This window comes from Phaenicophaeus curvirostris, chromosome 20, assembly GCF_032191515.1.
Source record: "Phaenicophaeus curvirostris isolate KB17595 chromosome 20, BPBGC_Pcur_1.0, whole genome shotgun sequence".
NCBI lineage: Eukaryota > Metazoa > Chordata > Aves > Cuculiformes > Cuculidae > Phaenicophaeus > Phaenicophaeus curvirostris.
In genome coordinates this window covers 2,038,367-2,060,990 of record NC_091411.1, presented here as the reverse complement: position 1 = coordinate 2,060,990, position 22,624 = coordinate 2,038,367, and the positions used below count along the sequence as shown (strand labels likewise).

Here is a 22,624-nt window from a genome sequence, read left to right as displayed (position 1 = left end):
AAGAGCTGGAGCTGCTCAGCTGTGCCGGCAGCTCTCGCCCATAGTTGTGGCTGGTGCCTTTTCCCAGGGTGCAGGAGGCTCCAGCAATGCAGCATCCATAGGGGGGAATCTCCCTGGGCAAGGACGGTCACTCTGGTAGCCTGAGTGGACTTAGCTGTGGGCATTTTTTGCTCTATGGATCACTGAGCTGCCTATCATACTGCTTGTTTTCCAACTCATGCCTCACTGTGTGGAGAAGGGACAAGGAGTCACCTGGCCCCTTTCCACCATGGGGTAGGAGCTTAGTGTGGGAGCTGGCAGTAGAAAGTCCTGATAGACCTTCACAGGCTCTAAATCTTGGGAGGCAAATCGAACAGAGTGGCACTAGCTGTCTGCTTGCCTGGGTGCCTCTCAAGGTCCCTGTGGGTTGCCAAGGCTAGGGCTGAGCAAACAGAGCCAGGCTCTTTGTCTGGAGGCCTTTGGAGGCTGCTGGGTTGTTATTTGTCTTTCCCCACTGGATGCCCAAAGGGGCTGTGATTTATGGCAGCGGTACAATAGGTATCTGTTGGCAGTGATGGATGGGGCTATCTGGAGAGCATCCCTCCTTTCTTCCCTCCCTTGTGTCCCCTCTGTTGCTTTTCCTTCAGTTCCAGGTAGTTTTGCTGGTGTAAATCCAGCTGAACCAAGCCAGTATCCCTAACAGACTTTGGGGGAAAAGGTGGCTTTCCTAAGGAGCCAAAAGCCTTTCTGGGTATCCTGCCTCCTCCTTTGGCGGCTGAGGGGATGTGTTGGGGTACCTGAAGGCATCAAGCAGTGTTCTCGGTGCTGAACGTCCTGGTATGTGCTGCCACGTCGTGAGGTTGAGCACGTTCTGGCTCTGGAGGGCTCAGTCTCGCATGAAAATCAGGTCAGGCTCTTTTGCTTTTATGGTTGGAGGGTGTGTGGGATGGCTCTGTCACGGGATGAGGGATGCTGCTCTGCCCCACAGCCCTCTAGGGAAGTCAACCTGTGACTCCGTGGCCTGGACTGTCCCATGGGGTCTTGGGATGGGGTCTGCCTAAGGGCAACATAAGGAACTTGTGCTGCCCTGATCCTCTGGAAGCAGCACGGTCAGGTGTTTCTAACCCTGAGGAGCTACCTTGCCCTGCTGGTTCCTCTTCTGTGCTGTGCCTGGGAGGTATCCCTCCATCAAGGCTTCTGGGTCTGTGCATTTTTATCTCTCAGCATAGAATCCCGTGATAGGTTCTGGGGTGTGATGGCTGTGAGTGAGGAGGGGCAGAATGGGGCTGCTGTGCCATCTGCAGGGTGCTGGCCACAAGGAAACCATCCGATTCCTCCTTGCATGCAGCCTCCCTGCTGCTCTGGGCCCTGGGCACTTTGGCAGGTTGTAGGCTGGGAGCTGGATCTGAACTAGAGCTTGGTGAGACTGTCCTGAACACCCGACAGTGGCACGTCAGCATCTCTGATGTCCTAGAGAGCTGCTTACGGGCTAATGCAAGGCTGCTCGTAAGTTTTAAATGTATTAAAATATAACAGTGCTGAGCAGAGCCTCTGGGAAACACTTGGTGTGAGGTGTGTGAAGGGCCAAGGTTGCAGCTGAGGTGTGTGCCGGGGATGACACAGGCTGTGTTCGGCTGTGACACTGGCTCTGCCGCCCTCCTCTCCTCTCTGCACACCAGCAGGGCTGACAATGGGGCGCTGGGGTGGGGTGGGTGTGCCACCTACCAGCACATTGGGTCAGAGAATGGTTTGGAAGGGACCTCCAAGCCCATCCAGTTCCACCCCTGCCATGGGCAGGGACACCAACCACTGGATCAGGGGCTCCCAGCCCCATCCAACCTGGCCTTGAACCCCTCCAGGGATGGGGCAGCCACCACTTCTCTGGGCAACCTGGGCCAGGGCCTCCCCACCCTCACGTTTCTCCCCAAGATCTCATCTCAATCTCCCCTCTTTCAGCTCAAAACTCCTCCCCCTCATCCTGTCCCTGCACTCCCTGACCAAGAGCCCCTCCCCAGCTTTCCTGGAGCCCCTTTCAGGACTGGAAGCTGCTCTAAAGTCTCCCTGGAGCCTTCTTCTCTCCAGCCTGAACACCCCCAACTCTCTCAGCCGTTCTGTGCAGAGTTGGCCAGGGAAACTCAGTGCAGGAGGCCTGGCAACATGGTGTTCTGGGGCAAGGTGGAGACATAACCTTGTGGCAGGTAAAACCAAGGGTTCTGCAGAGCCTGGGACATCCCCTGTGTCCCAGTTCCCCATCACGCTGGGTCCCCTTCTCACATCCTCTTTCCTCTGGCAGGCACAGGGCAGAATCTGTGGTTGCTGGAGCTGGAGCGTCTGCCAGCCCTGATGAAAGTTCATGGTGGGGCTGTACGATCCTCCCCGTGGAAGCAGAGGGGACCATCGAGGAACAGGAGGAAGATCAGCCACGCACGAGTGAAGGGGAGAGGTAAGTGTCGGGGTGTGAGAGGGGGCTCCGGGAAAGCCGGGGAGGGGCTCTTGATCAGGGAGTGCAGGGAGAGGATGGGGAGGAACAGTTTTGAGCTGAAAGAGGGGAGATTGAGTTGAGATCTTAGGAAGAAATATTTTCTTGTGAGGGTGGGGAGGCCCTGGCCCAGGCTGCCCAGAGCAGGGGTGGCTGCCCCATCCCTGGAGGTGTTCAGGGCCAGGCTGGATGGGGCTTGGAGCCCCTGATCCAGTGGGAGGTGTCCCTGCCCGTGGCAGGGGGTGGGACTGGAAGGGCTTTGAGGTCCCTTCCAACCCAAAGCATTCTATGAGCCCTGGGTGGGAAGCAGAGAGCTCTGGGACAGCCCAGCCTTTGGGGAGGGGAGTGTCTTGGCAAAACCATGTTCACCATTCCTCCCTGCTTTCCAGAACTCTCTGAGTGCCTCCCAGTAAGCTGTGGTGCACTGTCTGGAGCTGGTGGGTGCATTGCTGCCTCCCGAGGGATGGGAAGGGCTGCCCTGGGGGCTTGCGGAGTAGCTCCTGTGAGCTTGGGTGGCTGCATGCCTCTTTCCTTGTCCCACAAGTGCCATGCGGGTACCCCATACCCTGCCAACCTTCCTTTTCTTGGCTCACCCCACATGCCTTCCAGTACCTGAAGGGGCTGCAAGAAAGCTGGGGAGGGACTGCTTACAAAGGCTTGTGGTGATAGGATGAGGGGCAATGGGTATGAATTGGAGAGGGGCAGATTTAGACTAGGCATAAGGAGGAATTTCTTCATGATGAAGGTGGTGAGGAACTGGAACAGGAAATGCCTTCAGAAACCATCCCTGGTGGCGTTTAAGGCCAGGTTGGATGGGCCTTGGGCAGCCTGATCCAGTGTCCCTGCCCCTGGCAGGGGAGGTAGAACTAGATGATATTTAAGGTCCCTTCCAACCCAAACTTTTCTGTGATTTCACCCTTTCCTTGCCTGCAATAATTTCCCCAAAGGGCTGTGAATGCTGCTGTCCCGTGTTGTTCTGGTGGGACAATTCCCGGAGCAGCTGAGGGTGTACTCACAAACCCAATGGCACTAACAGCGGGGATAACTTACAGCCTGGTGCACTGTGAAGGAGAGGGGACATTCCAGAGTTTTCTACTTTTCCCAGGAGCTCATTCCCGGTCCATCAGCAGGGTGGGCATGGGATGGTGCTGGTGTGGGGCTCGGGTCCGCAGGGGAGGTCACAGCTCTGCTTGCAGCCTTGCCCGTGGCTGCGGGTCTGTTTGCTCAAGCAGGTGCGGTTCCCATTCAAATCCGCGGGACCAATGGGAGCCGCGCTGTTCAAACGTGCGGCGGTTGGACGTGTGTCCCATGGAAACCCAGCTGCCTGTCACTCCTGGATTAAACGGCTGCTCGGCTTTCCCGGGCTGAGCAGGGAGGGCTCTAATTGGTGGCTAATGAGAGGTGTCCTGCCATGGAGGGAAACAATGTGCGCAGAGTCTCACTCTGCACCCGCCAGGCTGACCCGCTGGGAGCATCTTTCTACCTCACCACGTTCGGTAAGCGCTGAGCCCGCAGCTGCGGGGAGCAGGGGGTGCAAGAAAGATGTGGCTATGGCCGCAGGGAGCCGTGGTGCAGCTTGGCCAAAGCCCATTGTGGTGGGAAGAGGCTGGAGAGCTGCTCCCTGAAGGCATTAATGCCAAGTGGTTACCTGCTTGCTTCTGCCTTGCTGAGCCAGAGTAATAACTGGTTCCATTGAGGTGGTGAACTGGAGAGCGCCCTAAAATCAAGCTCAGCTCCTGAGGAGTGCGGCAGCAGCAAACCAGAGCTGAGTGCCCAGGTAATTGTGCCCTGGATGGACAGAAGCTGGGATTATGGAAGCTGCCCCCTGTTAGGGCAGAAGCCCGCTGTCCTTCTCTGCTCCTTGTGGATCTTTCTGTGCCTCCTCAGTTCTGCTGCATGGGCTTGAAGAAGCCCGTGGGCAGCAGTGGCTTGGATCTGCAGGCTGGAGGTGGCCCAACGGTGGCTGCGTGCCCACCCTGTGAGTAGGGAATTTGACCACATCTGGCCATTGCTTGTGCTGTGTGGTGGCTCATCTGCAGCAGGGGGAGGCTGGGTGCCCTTCCTGGGTGCTACTTTTTAAGCAGCAGTTTTCTTTCAAAGCTTCTGCTTGTTTTAGCTTATGGGGCAGGTAATGGTGCAGTGCGCTGTTAAAAAGGCCATGGCGAAGCAGAGAGGGTTATGTCAGCAGAGCAGGGCGTCCCTTCCCTGGGCAGCCAGGGATGCTGCTCCTTCTCTCTTTTGGCTTGTAAGCATCAAACTGCTGAGTCTACTGAAATCTGACTTTGTCTGCAAGACTTATGTGTGCCACGTAACCATCTGCACCATCTTTAAGGTCCCTTCCTATCCAAGCCGTTCTATGATAACATGAGTTTTGTGGTGCCTCTTGGACCTGTAACCAAGAACCATCTCTATAGGCACGGATCCCTCCACAGGCTGCCCATTGCCGGCAAGATGTGACGTGCTTTGAGCAGGAGAGCAGTAGCAGGGCAGGGCCAGCACAGCCTTCTCCATGTGGGTGACCAAGGAGAGGGCTGGTGCCAGGGCCCAAGGTGTAGGTGGTGATCTTGGGGTGCTCTGCCCTGTGCCTGTGGGGACCACCTGCCGAGGCAGTTATCTGATGCTGCTTTCTCTGGTCAAGATTCCCCCTGCCGTGTGCACCAATGGTTCTTGGCTGCTCTAGCCAGGGCGAAACCTGCGTTTTCACCAAATAAACTAGAAGAGCATTTAAAGAGCAGAAACCCAAGCTTTCCATTTACCAGAGATCAGATTTTCTGCTCCCAAAGGCCACCATTCGTATGTCCCCTCCCTTAGCCTGGCAAACTTCTTTCATAGGTAGGAACCAATTTGATTACCAGTTTGCGCTTGATCATACCTGCTTTTTTCCCCTGTTCTCTTTGTGCCAGCTTTATTCATCAGCTTAAATTGCCTCTCCTGGTCCAGTGGGCTTCAGATGGATGGGATTTGGGTACTTTCTCTGTTGCAGCCTTGCTCTCTGTGATGGGGTGTGCACCCAGGAGCTGTTGGTGTGCTGTCTGCTCTTTTGTCTTCCCCTGGCCTTTCCCTGCATCTATTTTTATTTATGTTAACCTTTACTGAATGTAGGTGACCTGGACAAGCTGCGTCAGAGCCTCTCAAATGAAACTGTTTCCCTTAGTTCATAGTAGGGATCATAGAATCATTAAGGCTGGAAAAGACCTCTAATATCATCCAGTCCAACCCTAAGCCCAACCCCACCGACTAAACCATGCCCTGAAGTGTGTGGCCAGAAGGTTTTTGAACCCCTCCAGGGATGGAGACTCCACCACTGCCCTGGGCAGCCTCTGCCAGGGCTTCACCACTCCTGCAGTAAAGAAATATTTCCTAATATCCAAGTTAAACCTCCTGTGGTGCAACTTGAGGACATTTCCTGTCATCTTGTTGCTTAGTAGAAGAGACCAGCACCCACTTCCCCACAACCTCCTTTATGGGAGCTGCAGAGAGCGATGAGGTCTCCCCTCGGTCTCCTCTTCTCCAAACTGAACAGTCCCAGGTCACTAGGCTGCTCCTCATAATATTTGTATCAAAAGTGATAAACCCCCAGGGGATGATGTTTCTCTAGCCCTCTGCTCTTGGAGCAAGGTGGAAATGCAGCCCAAACTTGTGTTTCTGCTCCCCCAGGGCAGGAGGAAGGTTGCTGCTCTGTGCATCTGAGAACATGCGCCTGCGGGCACTGAGATAGCCTGTCCAGGTGCTGATGTTGGTACAGCAAATCCTCTCCACCAGCCTAGGCTGGGTCAGCTCTTCCTGACAGCAGCGTCCCTCTCCAGTCCCCATTGAAGCACTGGAATGGATACAAAGCCAATGAGCCCTTCCCTGGCAGGAGGGGTCTGTTTGGTGTCAGACAGGCTGGTTGGGGGGTACCAGGGTGTCTGATCTGTCCCTGCACGTGCTTTGGAGATGCTTGGGAGCAGACGCATTCTGAGAGAAATATCACCTGTTCCTCATGGGAAGGAGAGGACCTTTCCCACCGATACTCCCAAATCTCTTTTACTAGAGTCCAGTCAGTGGTAGTTCTGAAAAAGCCCAAGCTGCCCATTTTTTTCCCCTGTTCTCCTCTCTTTGATGCTGGTGCAGCCTGTGACACAGCGGCCATGGGCGCACTCCCTGCACCAGAAGCAACATGAATTGTGGTCCCATCTACTGCCATGGGAGCAGAGCAGCTCTAGCCGTCCCCGAGCCAGGGCTGGGTGTAGAACTTCCTCCTCCCCTGGAATTACCCAGCACAAAAGCTGCCTTTCTCCTGCCTGGGACATATTAATTACTGGGCTGACTCCTCGTCATGCTTGGTTAGAAGAGGGTGTTTTCCGTCTGTGTTGAAATGGCTAACAGTGCAACAGCGAGGGGGTTCCCACAATGCCAGAGTTCTGGAGGTAGCAGATGGGTTAAAGTGTAGGGTTCAGAGGGGAAGCCATATGGGGAGTGGCTGGAGTTACTTGGTCTGAAGAGAAGTTTGAGGAGACACCTTATTGCTCTTTACAACTACCTAAAAGGAGGTCGTAGAGAGGTGCGTGTTGGTCTCTTCTCCCAAGTTACAGGTGATAGGGCAAGAGGGAATGGCCTTAAGCTACATCAGGGGAAGTTTAGATTAGACACTAGGAAAAATTTCTTCTCAGAAAGGGTTCTCAGGCACTGGCAGAGGCTGCCTAGGGAGGTGGTGGAGTCCCTGTCCTTGGAGGGGTTTAAAAGCCAGGCAGATGAGGTGCTTGGGGACGTGATTTAGTAGTGGACAGGTATGGTTGGAGCGGATGATCTCAAAGGTCTTTTCCAACCTTATGATTCTCATAGCAGTTTACTGCTTCCTCACAAGGGGAGGAGGAGCAGTTGCTGCTCTTTTCTCTCTGGTGACCAATGACAGGATCTGAGGGAATGGCAGGAAGATGCTCCAGGGGAGGGTTAGGTTGGACATGAGGGGAAACTTCTTCCCCCAGAGGGTGATGGAGCCCTGGAACAGCTCCCAGGGAAGCAGTCACGGCACAACCCTGACAATATTCCAGCAGTGTTTGGCCAAGGCCCTCAGCCCCAAGGGAGGAATGTTGGGGTGTCCTGTGCAGGGACAGGAGCTGGACTTGGTGATCCTTGTGGGTCTCTTTCAACCCAGGACACACTGTGGTTCTGTGACTTCAGGGCTGATGCAGAGGACAAGTGAGCGTGTAGCTGTAAGGCAGCTGGCAGAGCAGAGCTGCTGCCCTGGGACCGAGGCCCCTGCTCAGCGGGGGTTTACACATGAGGCTCTGCCAGGTGCTGGCCTCCTGCGCAGCTCTATGACCGGTCAGGTTTTCAATGCTGGGAGTTGGTTGCTGGCAGACAGGTCCAGGCTGTAAATCACAAACTGCAGCTCCAGGTAAGAGCTGGGAGCTCAGGGATCTGGCAAGGGCATTTCAAAAGGCAGTGGGAGCTGCAGGCTGGATTTGGAGCCGTGGAAGAACTGGATTTTATTCTCAGCTCTGCTTCAGAGTGGACTGAAAGCAGCGTGTTCTTCTGCAGTTCTGGATGCTGTGTGGGCTGTTCTGGACAGTGTTGTGGCTGGTGTGAGCAATGTGGCTTCTACAGTAGTGGATGCTGTGTTTACAGGTGGTGACTTTGCCTGCTGCTAGTCAAAAGCACATTTGGGATGCTTTCTCCTTCCTTCTTTCTTTAGAAATCATCCTCCCATCTTGTCCCTGTGCCTCTGCAGAGGGGTTTCTGGATTCGGAGAATCATCTGAGCTCCTCTCGCCTTTGTACTTGGGTTTCAGCTGACCCTGTTCTAAGCAGACGCTCTCACAAGCGCAGAGGTTGGATCTGCCTGTGTTGTCTGTACCGAGAGCAGTTTGGCAGGAGGATGCTCACGCTGAGCAGAGCAACTCTGGTCTGCTCCTTGTGGAACTCTGGTCCGACACTTCCCTGGCTCCATCCTTCCCACCTCCTTTCTCTGCTGAGTCCTCCCTTCCTGGTGAACAAGTCTTATGAGGAGCAGCTGAGGGAACTGGGGTTGTTTAGCCTGGAGAAGAGGAGGCTGAGGAGAGACCTCATTGCTCTCTTCAACGACCTGAAAGGAGGGAGCTGGCCTTTTCTCCCAAGTAACAAGGGACAGAACAAGGGGGAATAGCCTCAAGCTGTGCCAGGGTAGGGTCAGACTGGATATTAGAAAGAAATTTTTCACAGAAAGAGTCATTGGGCACTGGCAGAGGCTGCCTAGGGAAGTGGTGGAGTCACTATCGCTGGAGGTGTTTAAAAGATGGGTAGATGAGGTGCTTAGGGACATGGTTTAGTGGCAGACAGGAATGGTTGGACTCAATGATCCAAGAGGTCTTTTCCAACCTGGTGATTCTATGATACTTCTGTGTTATTCTCCTCTTCGTTGAGGAGCAGAAGTGGGCAGCCCTGTGCTCTTAGTAAGATCTGCTCTTTTGGTCTGCCAAGGACTGTTGGAACCATTCTGCTTTGATCTCTTGGCTGTATTCCTTGCTCTGCTCATGATGATGATGGGCAGGAGGTCCCCTGCAAGGCTTGGCAGGCCTTGTAGCTGGGAACCAGGCACCCCGGGCCGGCAGGCCCTGCTTCCAACCTGATAGATGGCTGTGTGTAAGCCAGTGCATTGGGAACAAGGGCCATCTCCATCCAGACCTGCTCCAAATTTATGTTTCTTTCATGTAGCTCCTCAAGGATCTCCCCTGCCTCCACCTCCTCAATCAAAAGCTCTTGGTGCTGCTGTGTAGGAAGCCTAGCACTTCAAGAATCATAGAATGTTTGGGTTAGAAGGGACCTTAAATCCCATCCAGTTCCACCTCCTGCCATGGGCAGGGATGCCTCCCGCTGGATCAGGTTGTTCTAAGCCCCATCCAACCTGGCTTTGAACCCCTCCAGGGATGGGGCAGCCACCACTGCTCTGGGCAACCTGGGCCAGGACCTCCCCACTTCCCTGGAGGTGCTGCAGTCAGGGGTCCTGCCTGGTCTGAGCCCCCTGGGCTCTGCAGCAGAGGGACTGCAGGGTGGTGGATCATTGCTCTTCCCTGCAGGTTGGCTGCTCCTGGCCTTGTTGGCCACCTGGCACTTATTCAGTGTCAAAACACTGCTGAGATAATTCTTCTTTTACCCCAGATTAAAGCACGTGTTGGCTTCTGGTGTAGGAGATCACCTGCCTGCTCCCCAGCCTGCACTGTCTGGGAAATGCAGGAGGCTGTGGGTGCTCTGTGGTTCCTGGGGGCTGGGTTTACGCCGTGAGCAGTGCTGCCTTAGTCCTCGTTGCTGCATTGTCTCTGCTCGATAGTGCTGGTGATAACAAAGTGCTGCTGGATGTGACAGCCAACAAAGGGGTTTCTAAGGCTTTCGTGTTTCTCCAAACCACTCTGGACAGATGATGCTCGCAGCTGGTTGAGCAGGGAGGAGGTGTGTGTGGAGCCAGGTGCCGCAGCAGCAGAGCTAGTGCCGTGGCCTGGGTCTCCCCCAGCCTTGGCTGACCCCGTGCTGGTGTGTTCCTGCCACTACAGGCACTGCTTGTCCTTGCTGTCCATCCAGGCCATCTGCAGCTTGTCCCGCTGTCACCTTCTGCAGGGGACACAGCCCCTTGCCCTCGCAGAACCTCAGGGGAGAGGCAAAGGGGATGTTGAGCGTGGGCTGGGAGGAGGATTTGAGCACTCTGCATCGCTTCGTTAAACAAGGGCTGGTTCATCCCACAGCGAGTGCTTCACCTTGATGCTTCCCGTCAGCGATGGGCTCATGCCTTCTGCCGCCAGAGTTTATTGTGTGCTAAGAAAAACACGTTCAGGTTTTCCTGAATGCTTTTGCGTCTGGAGCTGGAAGACCTACTTGGTAGCAGAAGATACCTCCTCCTACCTCCTTCCCCTTGGCTTCTGGAGCCATGCCCCGTGCCCAGGGATGGGAAAGCATAACGGGTTTGGCTCTGCAAGCCTTGAAGTTTTGGGGTCCCCGCACTGAGTACTGGAGTGGTGTGAGCCCTGCCTCCTTCATTGTTTCTCCTTTCCTCCTTCATTGTCTCTCCTCTCCTCTCCTCCAGGCCAGCTGAAGCTGTCCATCGAGGTGCAGAGCCGGATCCTGGTGCTGCATGGTGAGTATGTCCCTGGGACACAGGGTGAGGTGGCCTCAGAGCCTTGGTGGGTAGGGATGGAGACAGTTTGGGTTTTTGATGGGGAGGCCAGACCTTGTCTCCTCTGAAATGTCTTTTACATCTGCCGAAACCATTTGCCAGGATTTCCAAATGGTTCAGTTACCTCCAAACTCTCCATTTTTTTTAACATGAGAAATGCTGTCCTGATCTACTCTGTGTCTTCTGCTCTGGTGAGACCTTGTCTGGAGCCCTGCCTTCAGTTCTGGAGTCCTCAGCACAGGGAGGACGTGGATCTGTTGGAGTAAGTCCAGAGGAGGTCATGTAGATCATCTGAGGGCTGGAGCACCTTCTGTACGAGGACAGGCTGAGAGAGCTGGAGTTATTCAGTCTAGAGAGGAGAAGGTTCTGGGACAACTTTAAAGCAGCTTCCAGTCCTGAAAGGGGCTCCAGGAAAGCTGGGGAGGGGCTCTTGGTCAGGGGGTGGAGGGAGAGGATGAGGGGAGCAATTTTGAGCTGGAAGAGGGGAGATTGAGATGAGATCTTGGGAAGAAATGTTTTGCTGTGAGGATGGGGAGGTCCTGGCCCAGGTTGTCCAGAGCAGTGGTGGCTGCCCCAGCCCTGGAGGGGTTCAAGGCCAGGCTGGAAGGGGCTTTGAGCCCCTGATCCAGTGGGAGGTGTCCCTGCCCATGGCAGGAGGTGGAACTGGATGGGTTTTAAGTTCCAAGGCACATGCAGCCCCTGTGCTCCACTCGGCAGACACCACAGCTTGCTACCCTCCTCTAGCTCTGCAGACAAGCTTTGTTAAATACCAACAGCAGGAAAATGTGAGGTTTTTTTTGGTGAGGTTCTGATGCCACCTCCAAAGGAGGGGCTGGGAAGAAGGAAATGGTCCAGCAAAGTGGCAAGGGTCACTCAAGTCTGGGACCTGAAATCATAGAATCAGCAGGTTGGAAGAGACCCACTGGATCCTTGAGTCCAACCATTCCCATCAATCACTAAACCATGTCCCTCAGCACCTCGTCCACTTGTCTTCTAAACCCCTCCAGGGAAGGTGACTCAACCCCCTCCCTGGGCAGCCTCTGCCAGTGCCCAAGGACCCTTTCCATGAAAATATTTTTCCTAATGTCCAGCCTGAACCTCCCCTGGTGGAGCTTGAGGCCATTCCCTCTTGTCCTGTCCCCTGTCACTTGGGAGAAGAGGCCAGCTCCCTCCTCTCCTCAACCTCCTTTCAGGGAGTTGGAGAGAGCAATGAGGTCTCCCCTCAGCCTCCTCTTCTCCAGGCTAGACACCCCCAGCTCTCTCAGCCGTTCCTCATAAGGCCTGTTCTCCAGCCCCTTCACCAGCTTCGTTGCTTTTCTCTGGACTCGCTCCAGAGCCTCAACATCCTTCTTGTGGTGAGGGGCCCAGAACTGACCCCAGGATTCGAGGAGCGGTCTCACCAGTGCCGAGTACAGAGGGAGAAGAACCTCCCTGGACCTGCTGGTCACGCCATTTCTGATCCAAGCCAAGATGCCATTGGCCTTCTTGGCCACCTGGGCCACTGCTGGCTCCTGTTCAGTCGCTGTCAACCAACACCCCCAGGTCCTTCTCCTCCAGGCAGCTTTCCAGCCAGAGAGAGCCTACTGCTTGTGCTGGGTGTTTGAAGTGGTGACCGTGAGCAGGAGGAGCCTCGGTGAAGTGAGGTGCTCTGCCTTGCTTTTTCATTCTCCACCCCGACATCTTTACACCCAAAGCAGGTCTGACCGGAGACAGAGCCTGTCCTGGAGGAACCTTGCAAACTGTTTTGTGAAGTACGAGAGGGTCTTGCAAGTGTGCCTTTCCCCTTATCTTCTGTGGTATCAGACTGACCATGGTTTTTAAGAACACATATTTCTGGCCAAGTCTAAGTCACTGCTGCCTTGCTGGACATAGAATCACGGGATGGTTTGGGTCGGAAGGGACCTTAAAGATCATCCACTTCCAACCCCCCTGCCATGGTCAGGGACACCTCCCACTGTATCAGGCTGTTAGGAATGAGCTTAGCCTCTCACCACAACCCATCCTGATCTGTCCAGACTCTGCTGCACGGATCCTGCCTCCAGCTGCAAGGCTGGGAAGCGCACGGTTTCCCCCAGTTGTCAGCAGTGAAACGCTGAGCCCCTGCTGGCAGGGCTGCCATCAGGATACGGCTGTTGATATTTAACTTGATGATACATTTGGCTCCGGGGCAGGGAGCCCAAAACCGTGTGAAGCCAGGCAAACGAAATGCAATTTGCCATCCAGGCACTGAACTGCATCTGCTGCCGACCTCACCCACAGATGCTTGTATTTATAGCATGGCTGTATTAAAGAAAAAATACCACCCCGCCCCCGCTTTCATCTGGTGGTGGGTGCCCAGTGAGACCAGGCTGCTGAGAGGTTGGTTTGGCCCCACAGGGATGGGGCACCCCATGGTGCAGAGTGCTGTGGTGTAGGAAGATGTCTTCCCTGCTGATCTGGGATTTAACTGTTTCATTTCTTTTCCAGTCATGGAAGCAAAAGGTCTGATGGGAAAGGAGTACCGGCCGTGCGACTCCTACGTGAAGGTGAGTTCTCCTGGGGTTTGCTAGGGGAGCTTTGAGTTCCTTGAGCTTTTGGGGTTGGCTCTCCAAAGCACGTTCCTTCTCTTTCCTCCTCTGTCCTGCTCTGGTTGAGCACCCACAACGTGCAGGGAGGTGGTTGGTCTCTTGCCCAGTGCTGGAGGGCTCACGAGTCTTGTTGGCAGTGTGTTGAAATGAAGCCAGAAAAGCAGAGGACAGGACCCTGTGAAGGGCTGTGTTAACCATTTGTTGCAAGAGCATCCTACTGGGTGCCAAAGGACTAATGGGGAGGAGTGTGTGGCCACAGGGTGCTTTGAGCACCCTGATCCCTGCCCATGGCAGGAGGGTTGGAACTGGATGGTCTTTGAGGTCTCTTCCAACCCAAACCAATCTATGATTCTATAAATTGATCTAAACTGTGTGTTAATGAGGCTTAGCTGGATCTGTGTGGCTCAACCATCCGTAAAAAGGACTGTGCCCGTCTCCTGCCACTGCAGTGATGGAGCTGGGAGCTTTGTGCCTGTGTTTGCTTTGAGTGTTAACACCCTGCTTATTCTCCTCTGTTAAGATGTCAGTCGTGCCAGATGCTGACTGGAGATGCAGGCAAAAGACAAAGACTGTACCAGACAACAAAAATCCTGTCTTCCACGAGCACTTTCTCTTGTAAGTATGACAGGGCAGAGGTAGCTCTGACCCATCCGTTAGCTCTGTGTTCACAGTGAGCATGAGGAATCCCTCTCGAAGCCAAGACCCTGTGGTTGCTTCTCTATTAAGATCTGTAATACGCACACATCATGCATGAGCAGCTCTGCTGCCGAGATGAGGAGTGACAGACATTATTCTGCTGTTTTTTATAGCTGAAATGCCTTGAACTTTTGGGCAGAGCTCTGTGGAGGCTCACAAAGCTGTCAGCACACTGTGTGTCAGCGATGCTCCTGCATGGTTGGACCTTCTTGCTGGGCAGGAGTTGGGTTTCCTGGACCTGCAATGGTGTGGGCATCGATATGAATAGAGTGAGGAAGGTAAAAGGGTTGCTTGTGGCTACAGCATGTTTCTGCATGGGAAAGGAGCTGTACGGCTCCTGTTTCAGTAGAGCTTGTCATTGCTAGCTAACCACTCTGTCAGACCTCTGTCCCCAAGCAGCATTTGACCTGGCACAGAATGGTTGTTTCAGAGCATGAAATGTGGCTTGTTGCTTGTGTTTACCTTTTGATGTTGGATATGTGTCTTTCTTCAGGATTATCTTTCCCCTTAAGCCCTCCTGAGTGTTGTCCCCAGCACCTGCCCAAGAAAGGCCACATCCCTTTGCAGTTGCCTGTCAGGAATGAATGAGTTAGTGCAGCTGTGGCTTGTTTGAGGAGATCGCTGTCTGGGGTGATGCTGCAGCGCTCTGTGTAGACCTGGCTCTGAAGAGGATGAGGGATCTCTGCCTTCAGGGGCAGCCCTTGTTGAGTACTTCTGGGGAAGATTGGTGCTCACGATCTGTTTCCTCTGCTTGTTACAGCCCAGTGCAAGAGGAGGATGAGCAGAAACGTCTCCTGGTCACAGTCTGGAACCGAGAGAGGAACTCCAGGTAAGGGGGTGCCAGCCTGCTGTTCAGTCTCTTTCAAACGGAGCTGGTGCAGCAGCAAACCTTCCAGCTGCTCTGGTCACCCCACGTGAGCTCCTCCAGCTCTGCGGGCCTCGAGGGCTGCCCTGCGCGAAAGCTGTGGGGCAGAGGGAGCTGAGCAGTGAGGCTGGGACAGGGACCTGCTGGGGGTGCCCCAGCTGGGACTGTTGTCATGGGCAGCTCCTGCAAGCTGGTGGAGAAGAAACCCTGCCCTTGCTGCTCTCTGTCAGCATTGCTGCTGCATTCAAAAACGCTGCAGCTGCTCGTGCCTGTACTGCTGGCTAAAGCCAAATGGGGCTGGAGCCTGGCTGTGGGCTGGGGACATTCCCTATCTCTAGGGGCAATGCAGTGAGGAGGAAAGCCCAGCAGCAAGCAGTCTGGCACCTCACAGACTGTGCTGCCAGCTCAGGCAAGTGGCATCTGCATTCTCAGCCAAGCTCCTGCCAGCATCAGGTAGGCTGGAGGTGACCAGGATCATAGAATCACCAGGTTGGAAAAGACCCACTTGGATCATTGAGTCCAACCATTCTTGTCAATCACTAAACTATGTCCCTCAGCACCTCGTCCACCCATCCCTTAAACACCTCCAGGGAAGGTGACTCAACCCCCTCCCTGGGCAGCCTCTGCCAGTGCCCAATGACCCTTTCTGTGAAAAATTTTTTCCTAATGTCCAGCCTAAACCTCCCCTGGTGGAGCTTGAGGCCATTCCCTCTCGTCCTGTCCCCTGTCACTTGGGAGAAGAGCCCAGCTCCCTCCTCTCCACAACCTCCTTTCAGGTAGTTGTAGAGAACAATGAGGTCTCCCCTCAGCCTCCTCTTCTCCAGGCTAAACACCCCCAGCTCTCTCAGCCGCTCCTCGTAAGGCCTGTTCTCCAGCCACTTCACCAGCTTAGTTGCTCTAATGCTTCAGCCCAGCTCCTCCTTGCTCCTGCTGCAGCTGAGCTGTGTGGTTACGAGCTTGCTCAAACCTTGGAGAGAGAGGCACAGTCTGGCACTGTCCTGGCCTGGATGGGGATCTTTGTGGGGTCCCTGCAGAGGGATGCATACGGGGAGCTGGTTCTTGGGGAGAGTCAACAACAGCTGATGGTCTCTGGCTCTCCTGCAGACAGAGTGAACTGATCGGCTGCATGAGCTTTGGTGTGAAGTCCCTCCTGACCCTGGACAAGGTAATTCCATGCTGGAGCGCAGTGTGTGGGACTGGGGGCTGACTCTCTCGGGTTGGTGGGTGGATGTAATGCACCCTCAGGGCAGGAGCAGGCTTCTCCCACCATGGGACAAAGATGTTCTGAAGGTGCCCAGGTAATTTGCTGGTTCTGTTCCCAATATGGGTGGTCACTGTGAGACTGGTGTCGGTGTGACTGCTGGAGACCAGGATGGGGGCTGTTACAGGAGGGATCATAGAATGGTTTGAATTGGAAGGGGCCTTAAAGGATGATCTAATTCCACCCCCGCTGCCATGGGCAGGGACACCTCCCGCTGGATCAAGGCGCTCAAAGTCCCATCCAACCTGGTCTTAAACACCTCCAGGGATGGGGCAGCCACCCCTGCTCTGGGCAACCTGGGCCAGGGCCTCCCCACCCTCATTGTGAAGAATTTCCTCTTTATGTTTAGTCTAAATCTACCCCTCTCTCTATCACTCCATGCCTTTGTAAACCATCCAGCTTTTTTGTAGCCCCCTTCTTGTAGCAACTCAAAGGTTGCTCTAAGGTCTCCTCAGAGCCTTCTCTTCTCCAGGCTGAACAATCCTGACTCTCTCAGCCTGTCCTCATATGGGAGATGCTCCAGAATCCTGGGACAGGGGATCATCACTCCCTTCTGCAGGGATACAAAAAGAGTAGCAGCGATTGCGGGTGCAGAGAGGTGACCCCAGCAAGTGCTGCCTGAGGGACAGGAGATAGGACCAGCCTCCCTCAGCCTGCTGGCATGGGTCACACCTGATGGTGGGGACACACTCCCCTCTCCTCGGAGTCTGCCTGATTCCCTGTGCTCAGCAGCTCGGGCTTCACCGGCTGAGGTTGTGGTGGGGGGAGAGAAAACACAGAGGTCCCAGGTTCTTCCTGGAGGCAGCGGGGCTGAACCTGTGCCAGAACCCATGTTCCCACTGCTGTGCATTTGGTCACAGTGCTGCTGCCCCAGCCTGGCTGCTGCTTGCTAAGACAGCTTTCACATCAGCGGGATTTGCCTTCTAAAAGAAGCCTGCAAGGCTCCTGCTGCAAAAGACTTCTTCCGATCCTCTGAAGCAAGGAAATGTTTCATCCAAGCTGGCAGTGGGGAGGGATTTCATCCCTGGACAGCCCTGGTCTGGTGTCAGCACATCAGGGTATTGCAGTGTGCTGGAAGGGCTTTGTGAAAGCGTTAATACATCACCCGAGGTGTGGATGTTTAGTCCCTAGTAAGAGGTTAAAAAGCAACTATTTATGACAATGACCTGAGAGGAAGGTAAGAGGCAGCTTGAGCATGGTTTCCTCTGAAATTTGGACAAGTGAGATGCAGCTTTTTTATAACAGTGAAGATAATGAGGCAGAACAGCTCTAAACTGCAGCTCTCCTCAGGAGGGACTTCTGCTCTGGTTGTATTTAACCCCTCCACCCAACCCCAACCTTCCTTCTCAAGTTTTGGCAGTGACTTTCACCAAGCGTCATTTTGTGCAGAGAGGTTGGAGTGTTCACACCCACACGCAGCACCCTTCTCTTGCAGGGATGGGAGGAGGATGCTGGGGGTGTGTGGCTCTCCTGGGACCTCAGCTGATGCTGAGATGAGCTGCCCCTGTCTCCTGGGTGCTGCTGGATATCTCTTGCCATCCACAGTTTCCTCATGTGGATTTAAAACGCTCTGCTCTTGTGAGACTCCACCTGGAGTATTGTGTCCAGTTCTGGAATCCTCAATGTAAGGAGGATATAGAGCTGTTGGAACAGGTCCAGAAGAGGCCACAGAGATGATCCAAGGGCTGGAGCACCTCCCATGTCACGGGAAGCTGAGAGAGTTGGAGTTGTTCAGCCTGGACAAGAGAAGGCTCTGAGGAGACCTTATAGTGACCTTCCAGTACCTGAAAGGGGCTACAAGAAAGCTGGGGTGGGACTGTTTACAAGGAGCCTGTAGTGATAGGACTAGGGCTTTAAATTGGAGATGGGAAAATTTTGATTAGACGTTAGGAAGAAATTCTTCGCAATGAGGGTGGGGAGGCCCTGGCTCAGGTTGCCCAGGGAAGAGGTGGCTGCCACATCCCTGGAGGTATTTAAGGCCAAGTTGGATGGGCCTTGGGCAGCCTGATCCAGTGGGAGGTGTCCCTGCCCATGGCAGGGGGGTTGGAATTAGATGGTTCTTTAAGGTCCTTTCCAACTCAAACCATTTGATGATTTTAAAATGGGCTCCTTCCTCTGGCATCTAGGAATGTGGTTCCTGCAACCCTAGCTGACTCCTAGGCTTATCTGGGATGGTTGGTCCCTCTGGGTTCTGCCAGCTGCCCTTGGAGCAATAGGAGACAGTGGAGGCTCCCTAGAAGGGAGGCAGGGAATTGCCATGGTTGGCTCTATCCTCTTGGCTGCCCTGGACGCACGGGTATGGGACAGGGGCAAAGGGACCCCACTGAGAAGCACCAGCACTGCTGAAGGCTGGTTTGGGCATCCTCCTCTGGTGAGAAGGCTGCAGGTGTGTGCTCCCTGTGAGTCTGCTGGCTCCTGCCAACATGAGATGGACAGTTTTGGTGGAGGCTGGATGTTTTTCTACACCTTGTCTCCCTCTCAAGACCTAGAAGCTTCAGTGAAGCTTGGTCCATCCTTGCAGGGGGAATGGAATTCTAGCTGTTCTAGGAGGAGGACTCCAGGCCGTGCCTCTGAGTGTAAGCAAGTCTGGGCAGCCTCTGTGTCCTGGCCTGGGGCAGCTCCTGCAATGGACAACTAGACTGGGTTAAATGGGATTGAGTATTTTCCCCTACATCAACAGCTTCTTTCCTCCCACCCAGGACATCAGTGGCTGGTATTATCTCCTCGGAGAGGATCTGGGCAGGACCAAGCACCTGAAGGTGGCCATGCGGCGGCTGAAGCAGAACAGAGGTGTGTCTCCCTGCTGCGATATCCCGGACAGTGTTGGCAAGGTTTGGAAGGGATGTCAACCTTGTGCCCACCCCAGTGGTGGCATGGAGCATCCCCCAGCCCCAGGGCACCTGTGTCCCCATGTACGCTTCTCCACCCTGTGATGCCCAATGGGCACCAATATTGCAAAAGATCACCATGCAGAGGGGTGTCTAGGACAACTCTTGCAGGACAACTCCACATGGTGAGTCCCAGACCCTAACCCTTCCAACAGAGAGTTGTCCACCGTGGAGAGTTGTCCCTTTCCATGTAGGAGAGATCCCAGCCGGTTCAGCACCCTCTACACAGACGCTGAGTTCTCCCCTTCAGTCCTTGCTCCTGCTTACCTGGGGTTTTCTGGGGACCTCAACGCTGCAGCCACGTCTCTCCCTCTTGCTCAGCCTTTCCTTATGCTGATTCCTGCCTTGCAGACTGATCCTGTGGCTGGAGTCTATGGCTCCTGGGGTCTCTGCAGGATGGTAGGTGGGATTCTCTCCTGCCTTGTTTTGCTGCGCTGCCAGGCTGTGCAGAGGAGGACAGGCTGGCACAGCGCAGGGTGAGACAGCAGTGGCTGTCCAGATGTTCAGCCACCCCACAGCTGCAGCCCCAGCCCAGAGGAGATGTGCCTGTAACACATAGAGATCTTGCATATAGGGTGTAGATGCAGTGTGGAAGGAGGTGGATTGTCCAAAGATGTGTGCTGTCAGGTTGACATGGCCTTCCCCTTTTTCTTTTTTCAGAGGTGATGCCGGGAAGCCAGGGTGCAGCTCAGGAGAACCAGGATGCTGCAACCGTGAAGCAGCTGAAGGTCAGTGTGACAGGGTTACAACCCACCAGGGGTGCGAAGATGTGAGGTCGGGAGCTGGCAGCATGTGGAGCCTGCATGGAGGGGTTCAAATGAGCTGTGGCAGGTTCCCTGCTGACACCATGGCTTTTATAGGCAATTAATTATCCTGATGGAGCACCAGTTGGTGGAGGTGGGTGATGTGGGTCGTAACCCCAGACTCACTCCCCTCTACCACACCAAACATCCTGCTTGTCCAGTATATTACCAGACGGACAAAACACCAGCTACGGACTGGGAGCGATGGGGACAGCACTGGCCTGCCACTCAGCTCCAGTCCCTGGCTGACTCCATGTCTCCCTGGACGGGTGCGTCTCCTCCCCTCCTCCTTTCAAGGCCCTTTTCTCTGGGGAGGGAAAAGCCCATGGTGGAGCCTTAGTGATTTATGGGAAAGGCAAAGATGGGAAATGGGAACACAAACACATGGCCTGCATCGGAAATATATCTTAGCCAACCCTGTGATTTATCTGTGCTGAATTCCGCTTTGCTGCTTCCCTCAGCTGCATTTTCAGTTATTTGTTTTAAAGTGTAGGATTGAGCAAGACAAACAAAACCAGCGCCCCTCTCCTCCCTTCCTCTCCGGCAGTCGCCACCGACTTGAAAGATAGTGGCTGGGAAGGAAGACGGATCCTCCTTCCAGCTCAGCTCGGCGGTGGCAGGCTGGGAAAATGCAAATAGAAGCACAGCCTCCGATGGCCCCGCTGCACTGCCCGCTCCCCTGGGAGCACTGGGGCTCCTCGTGCTCCCTCCTCAGCCTCTCCTGGTGCCTCCACCCCAGCTCCTGTGCAAGAGAGCCCAGGGTTTGGGATCTCATGAGTCTTCCCTCTCAATTCCATCCCCGTGTGGGAGTTGTGGAAGGTGCTTTCTTCTCTATTGCAACCAAGGGGTTGGTGCCGTAGTTCTGGCAGTTGGGGCTGAACACAGAGACTTGTGAGCCCTTCTAGCTGGGTTAAGACTTTCTTTTTGTCTTTAATTGCAGAATTACAGCCTGGGTACAATTCAATTGCCCTCTCTCTTCCCCCTCTGTGACTCTGTGAGCACAAAGCATCAGGACGTGCATATCCCCTGGGTCTGAGCTTTCAAAAACAAACTTGGCTTTGTATTTTTTTCCCTCTTTTTTTTTTCCCACCCTGCTCAAAATCTCCCTTACCCTTTCCAAGGGTAATGAGCACAAGTTGCACTCGTAATGAAGTGAAGCTTGCGCAGCCCGTGCCTGTGAAATGCCGCTTAAACATCCTCAAAGTGTTTGTGAGAACATGGCAATAACAAAGTGCTCCGTGCGGCTGAAGAATGCCGCGGGAACAAAAGCCACATCAACAGAGCAGGGGACTAGGGAATACTAAAGGGTTGACAGGAATTTTAATATAAAACTCTCTCTCTTCCTTGTCAGTGAGGGTTTTCAGGAAGCCCTCTGGCTTATCGTAAAGCGGCATACAGTGCAGACAGGGGCTGGGGAGGTGAAAGGTGGCTTCCTGCCATTCTTCTCGGGAGCTGGGTTCCCATGGGCGGTCATGCCAGTTTGCCTGTGGTTTGTTCCACGCTCGGGCGATACAAGGAGATCGGGATTACGGCTGCTTTGTGGGACTGGATTTTCATGGGCTGACGGCGAGCGTAGGGTTTCCAGCCATGAATCGCTTCAACGGTCTCTGCAAGGTGTGCTCAGAGCGGAGATACAGGCAGGTCTGTATCTCCCAGGGGAAAAATCTCTGTGTCAGCGTGTGCGCGTGTTGCTAGAAGTTTTGGTTGAATTTTTGAGTGCCTGTGGGCTCTTTTACCATTTCTGGGCTGTGTGTGAGCTGCTTCTAGGGTGTGTTTTGCTCTAATTAGCAAATGATATGTTGGGTATATAAAGAAAGCTTCTTCATCGAGGTCAATGCTTGCTGCCTGCCCATTGCAGTGGGTAAATGTGGATCGAGGGGTTGCATCCTGGTGAGGAATATGCTAAGCTGCAAGGTGCTGTCTCTGTTAGAGGAGATGCAGGCACAGCAGACGGCTCAGCCTCTGCTAGGCTCCTGCTCTCTCTTTCCAAAACTGCTTTAATGTGGATGTATTTGGGAATCAAGTTTTGCCTGTAGCTAGTTACAGCCAGCGGCGATTTGCTTAATGTAGATTGCTGTGCTCTGTAAAAGGCAGCACAGACTCTCTTGGATCCACTCGGTGTGCAACACCGGTTGCTGGTTTTCCTTGCACAGGTCCCAGTCTCCTGCACTTTTGAACACTGCTTTCCCCTGTGGTCTGGACTGGGGCAGCCAGCTTTTCTCTACACTCCTGTGCTAATCGTTCGTGTCTGAAGCTGTGACGGGGACAGCGTGGACTGGGAGTCACAAAAAAAACCAGCCTCACTGAAAATGCCCACTTCTTATCAGGGCTATAGGGACTGTCTCGTGCAGGAACGCTGCTCTGCCTTCTATTAATGACAACTGACTGATATTAGTGTCTTAGACCTCCTCATTTCCTTATTTTGACAATTCCTTCTGCATTTTTGGACTAATTTATGAGTACGATGAGCCTCCGTGGTGCTGGAGCCTCTCACCACCTTACCCCCACTTTCCAGCTTATGTCAGATGCTTGTAGATCTTAGCGGTAAAAGTGGACTTGAGCTCCCTTTGATGGCCAAGGTGGTGGGAGCTGAGGAAAGTGAACCATCAGCAGTGAGAAGGTGCTGGTCGGTGACACAGGGAAGGAACCTCCATTAGTGGGAGACAAGAACCAGCCAGCTTGGGGAGAAGGAGTGGGAGACTTCTTGACATGTGGGAAGCTTTGGGCTGGGAAGTGACCATGAAGTCTCCATGGTGGCGTTCTAGGTTGGCTCCCGAGGTGCCAGTGGTAACACTTCTGCAGGACTCCCGTCTCCTTGCTGTGTTTTGGAATTGTGAGGTTGCTTCATCGGTGCAGAGCCAGAAGCAGCCTTCTCCCCTTTTTGAGGCCTCAACAAAGTCCAGAGAGAAAAATACTCAGTGTGGTGGGACTGGACCTAATTTTGAATCCTGCCAGGGAAAGA

At 54.1% G+C, this 22,624-nt stretch overlaps 1 protein-coding gene across 5 annotated transcripts in view; it reads left to right on the top strand.

Annotated features, from left to right (window-relative positions):
- The window catches only part of RGS3 (regulator of G protein signaling 3), a 96,095-nt gene that overhangs the window by 6,579 nt on the left and 66,892 nt on the right, over nt 1–22,624 (top strand). For 2 of the 5 annotated variants that reach the window (XM_069873060.1, XM_069873058.1), the window contains exons 3-10: nt 2,273–2,422; nt 10,493–10,543; nt 13,049–13,107; nt 13,670–13,764; nt 14,606–14,674; nt 15,815–15,875; nt 18,671–18,761; nt 19,520–19,587. In XM_069873060.1, the coding sequence (XP_069729161.1) occupies nt 2,273–2,422; nt 10,493–10,543; nt 13,049–13,107; nt 13,670–13,764; nt 14,606–14,674; nt 15,815–15,875; nt 18,671–18,761; nt 19,520–19,587 (644 nt within the window). Of the gene's footprint in view, nt 1–2,272; nt 2,423–3,830; nt 3,955–10,492; nt 10,544–13,048; nt 13,108–13,669; nt 13,765–14,078; nt 14,124–14,605; nt 14,675–15,814; nt 15,876–18,670; nt 18,762–19,519; nt 19,588–21,091; nt 21,304–22,624 lie in introns of those variants that run through there. The other 3 variants (XM_069873061.1, XM_069873062.1, XM_069873063.1) reach the window with 3 other exon arrangements.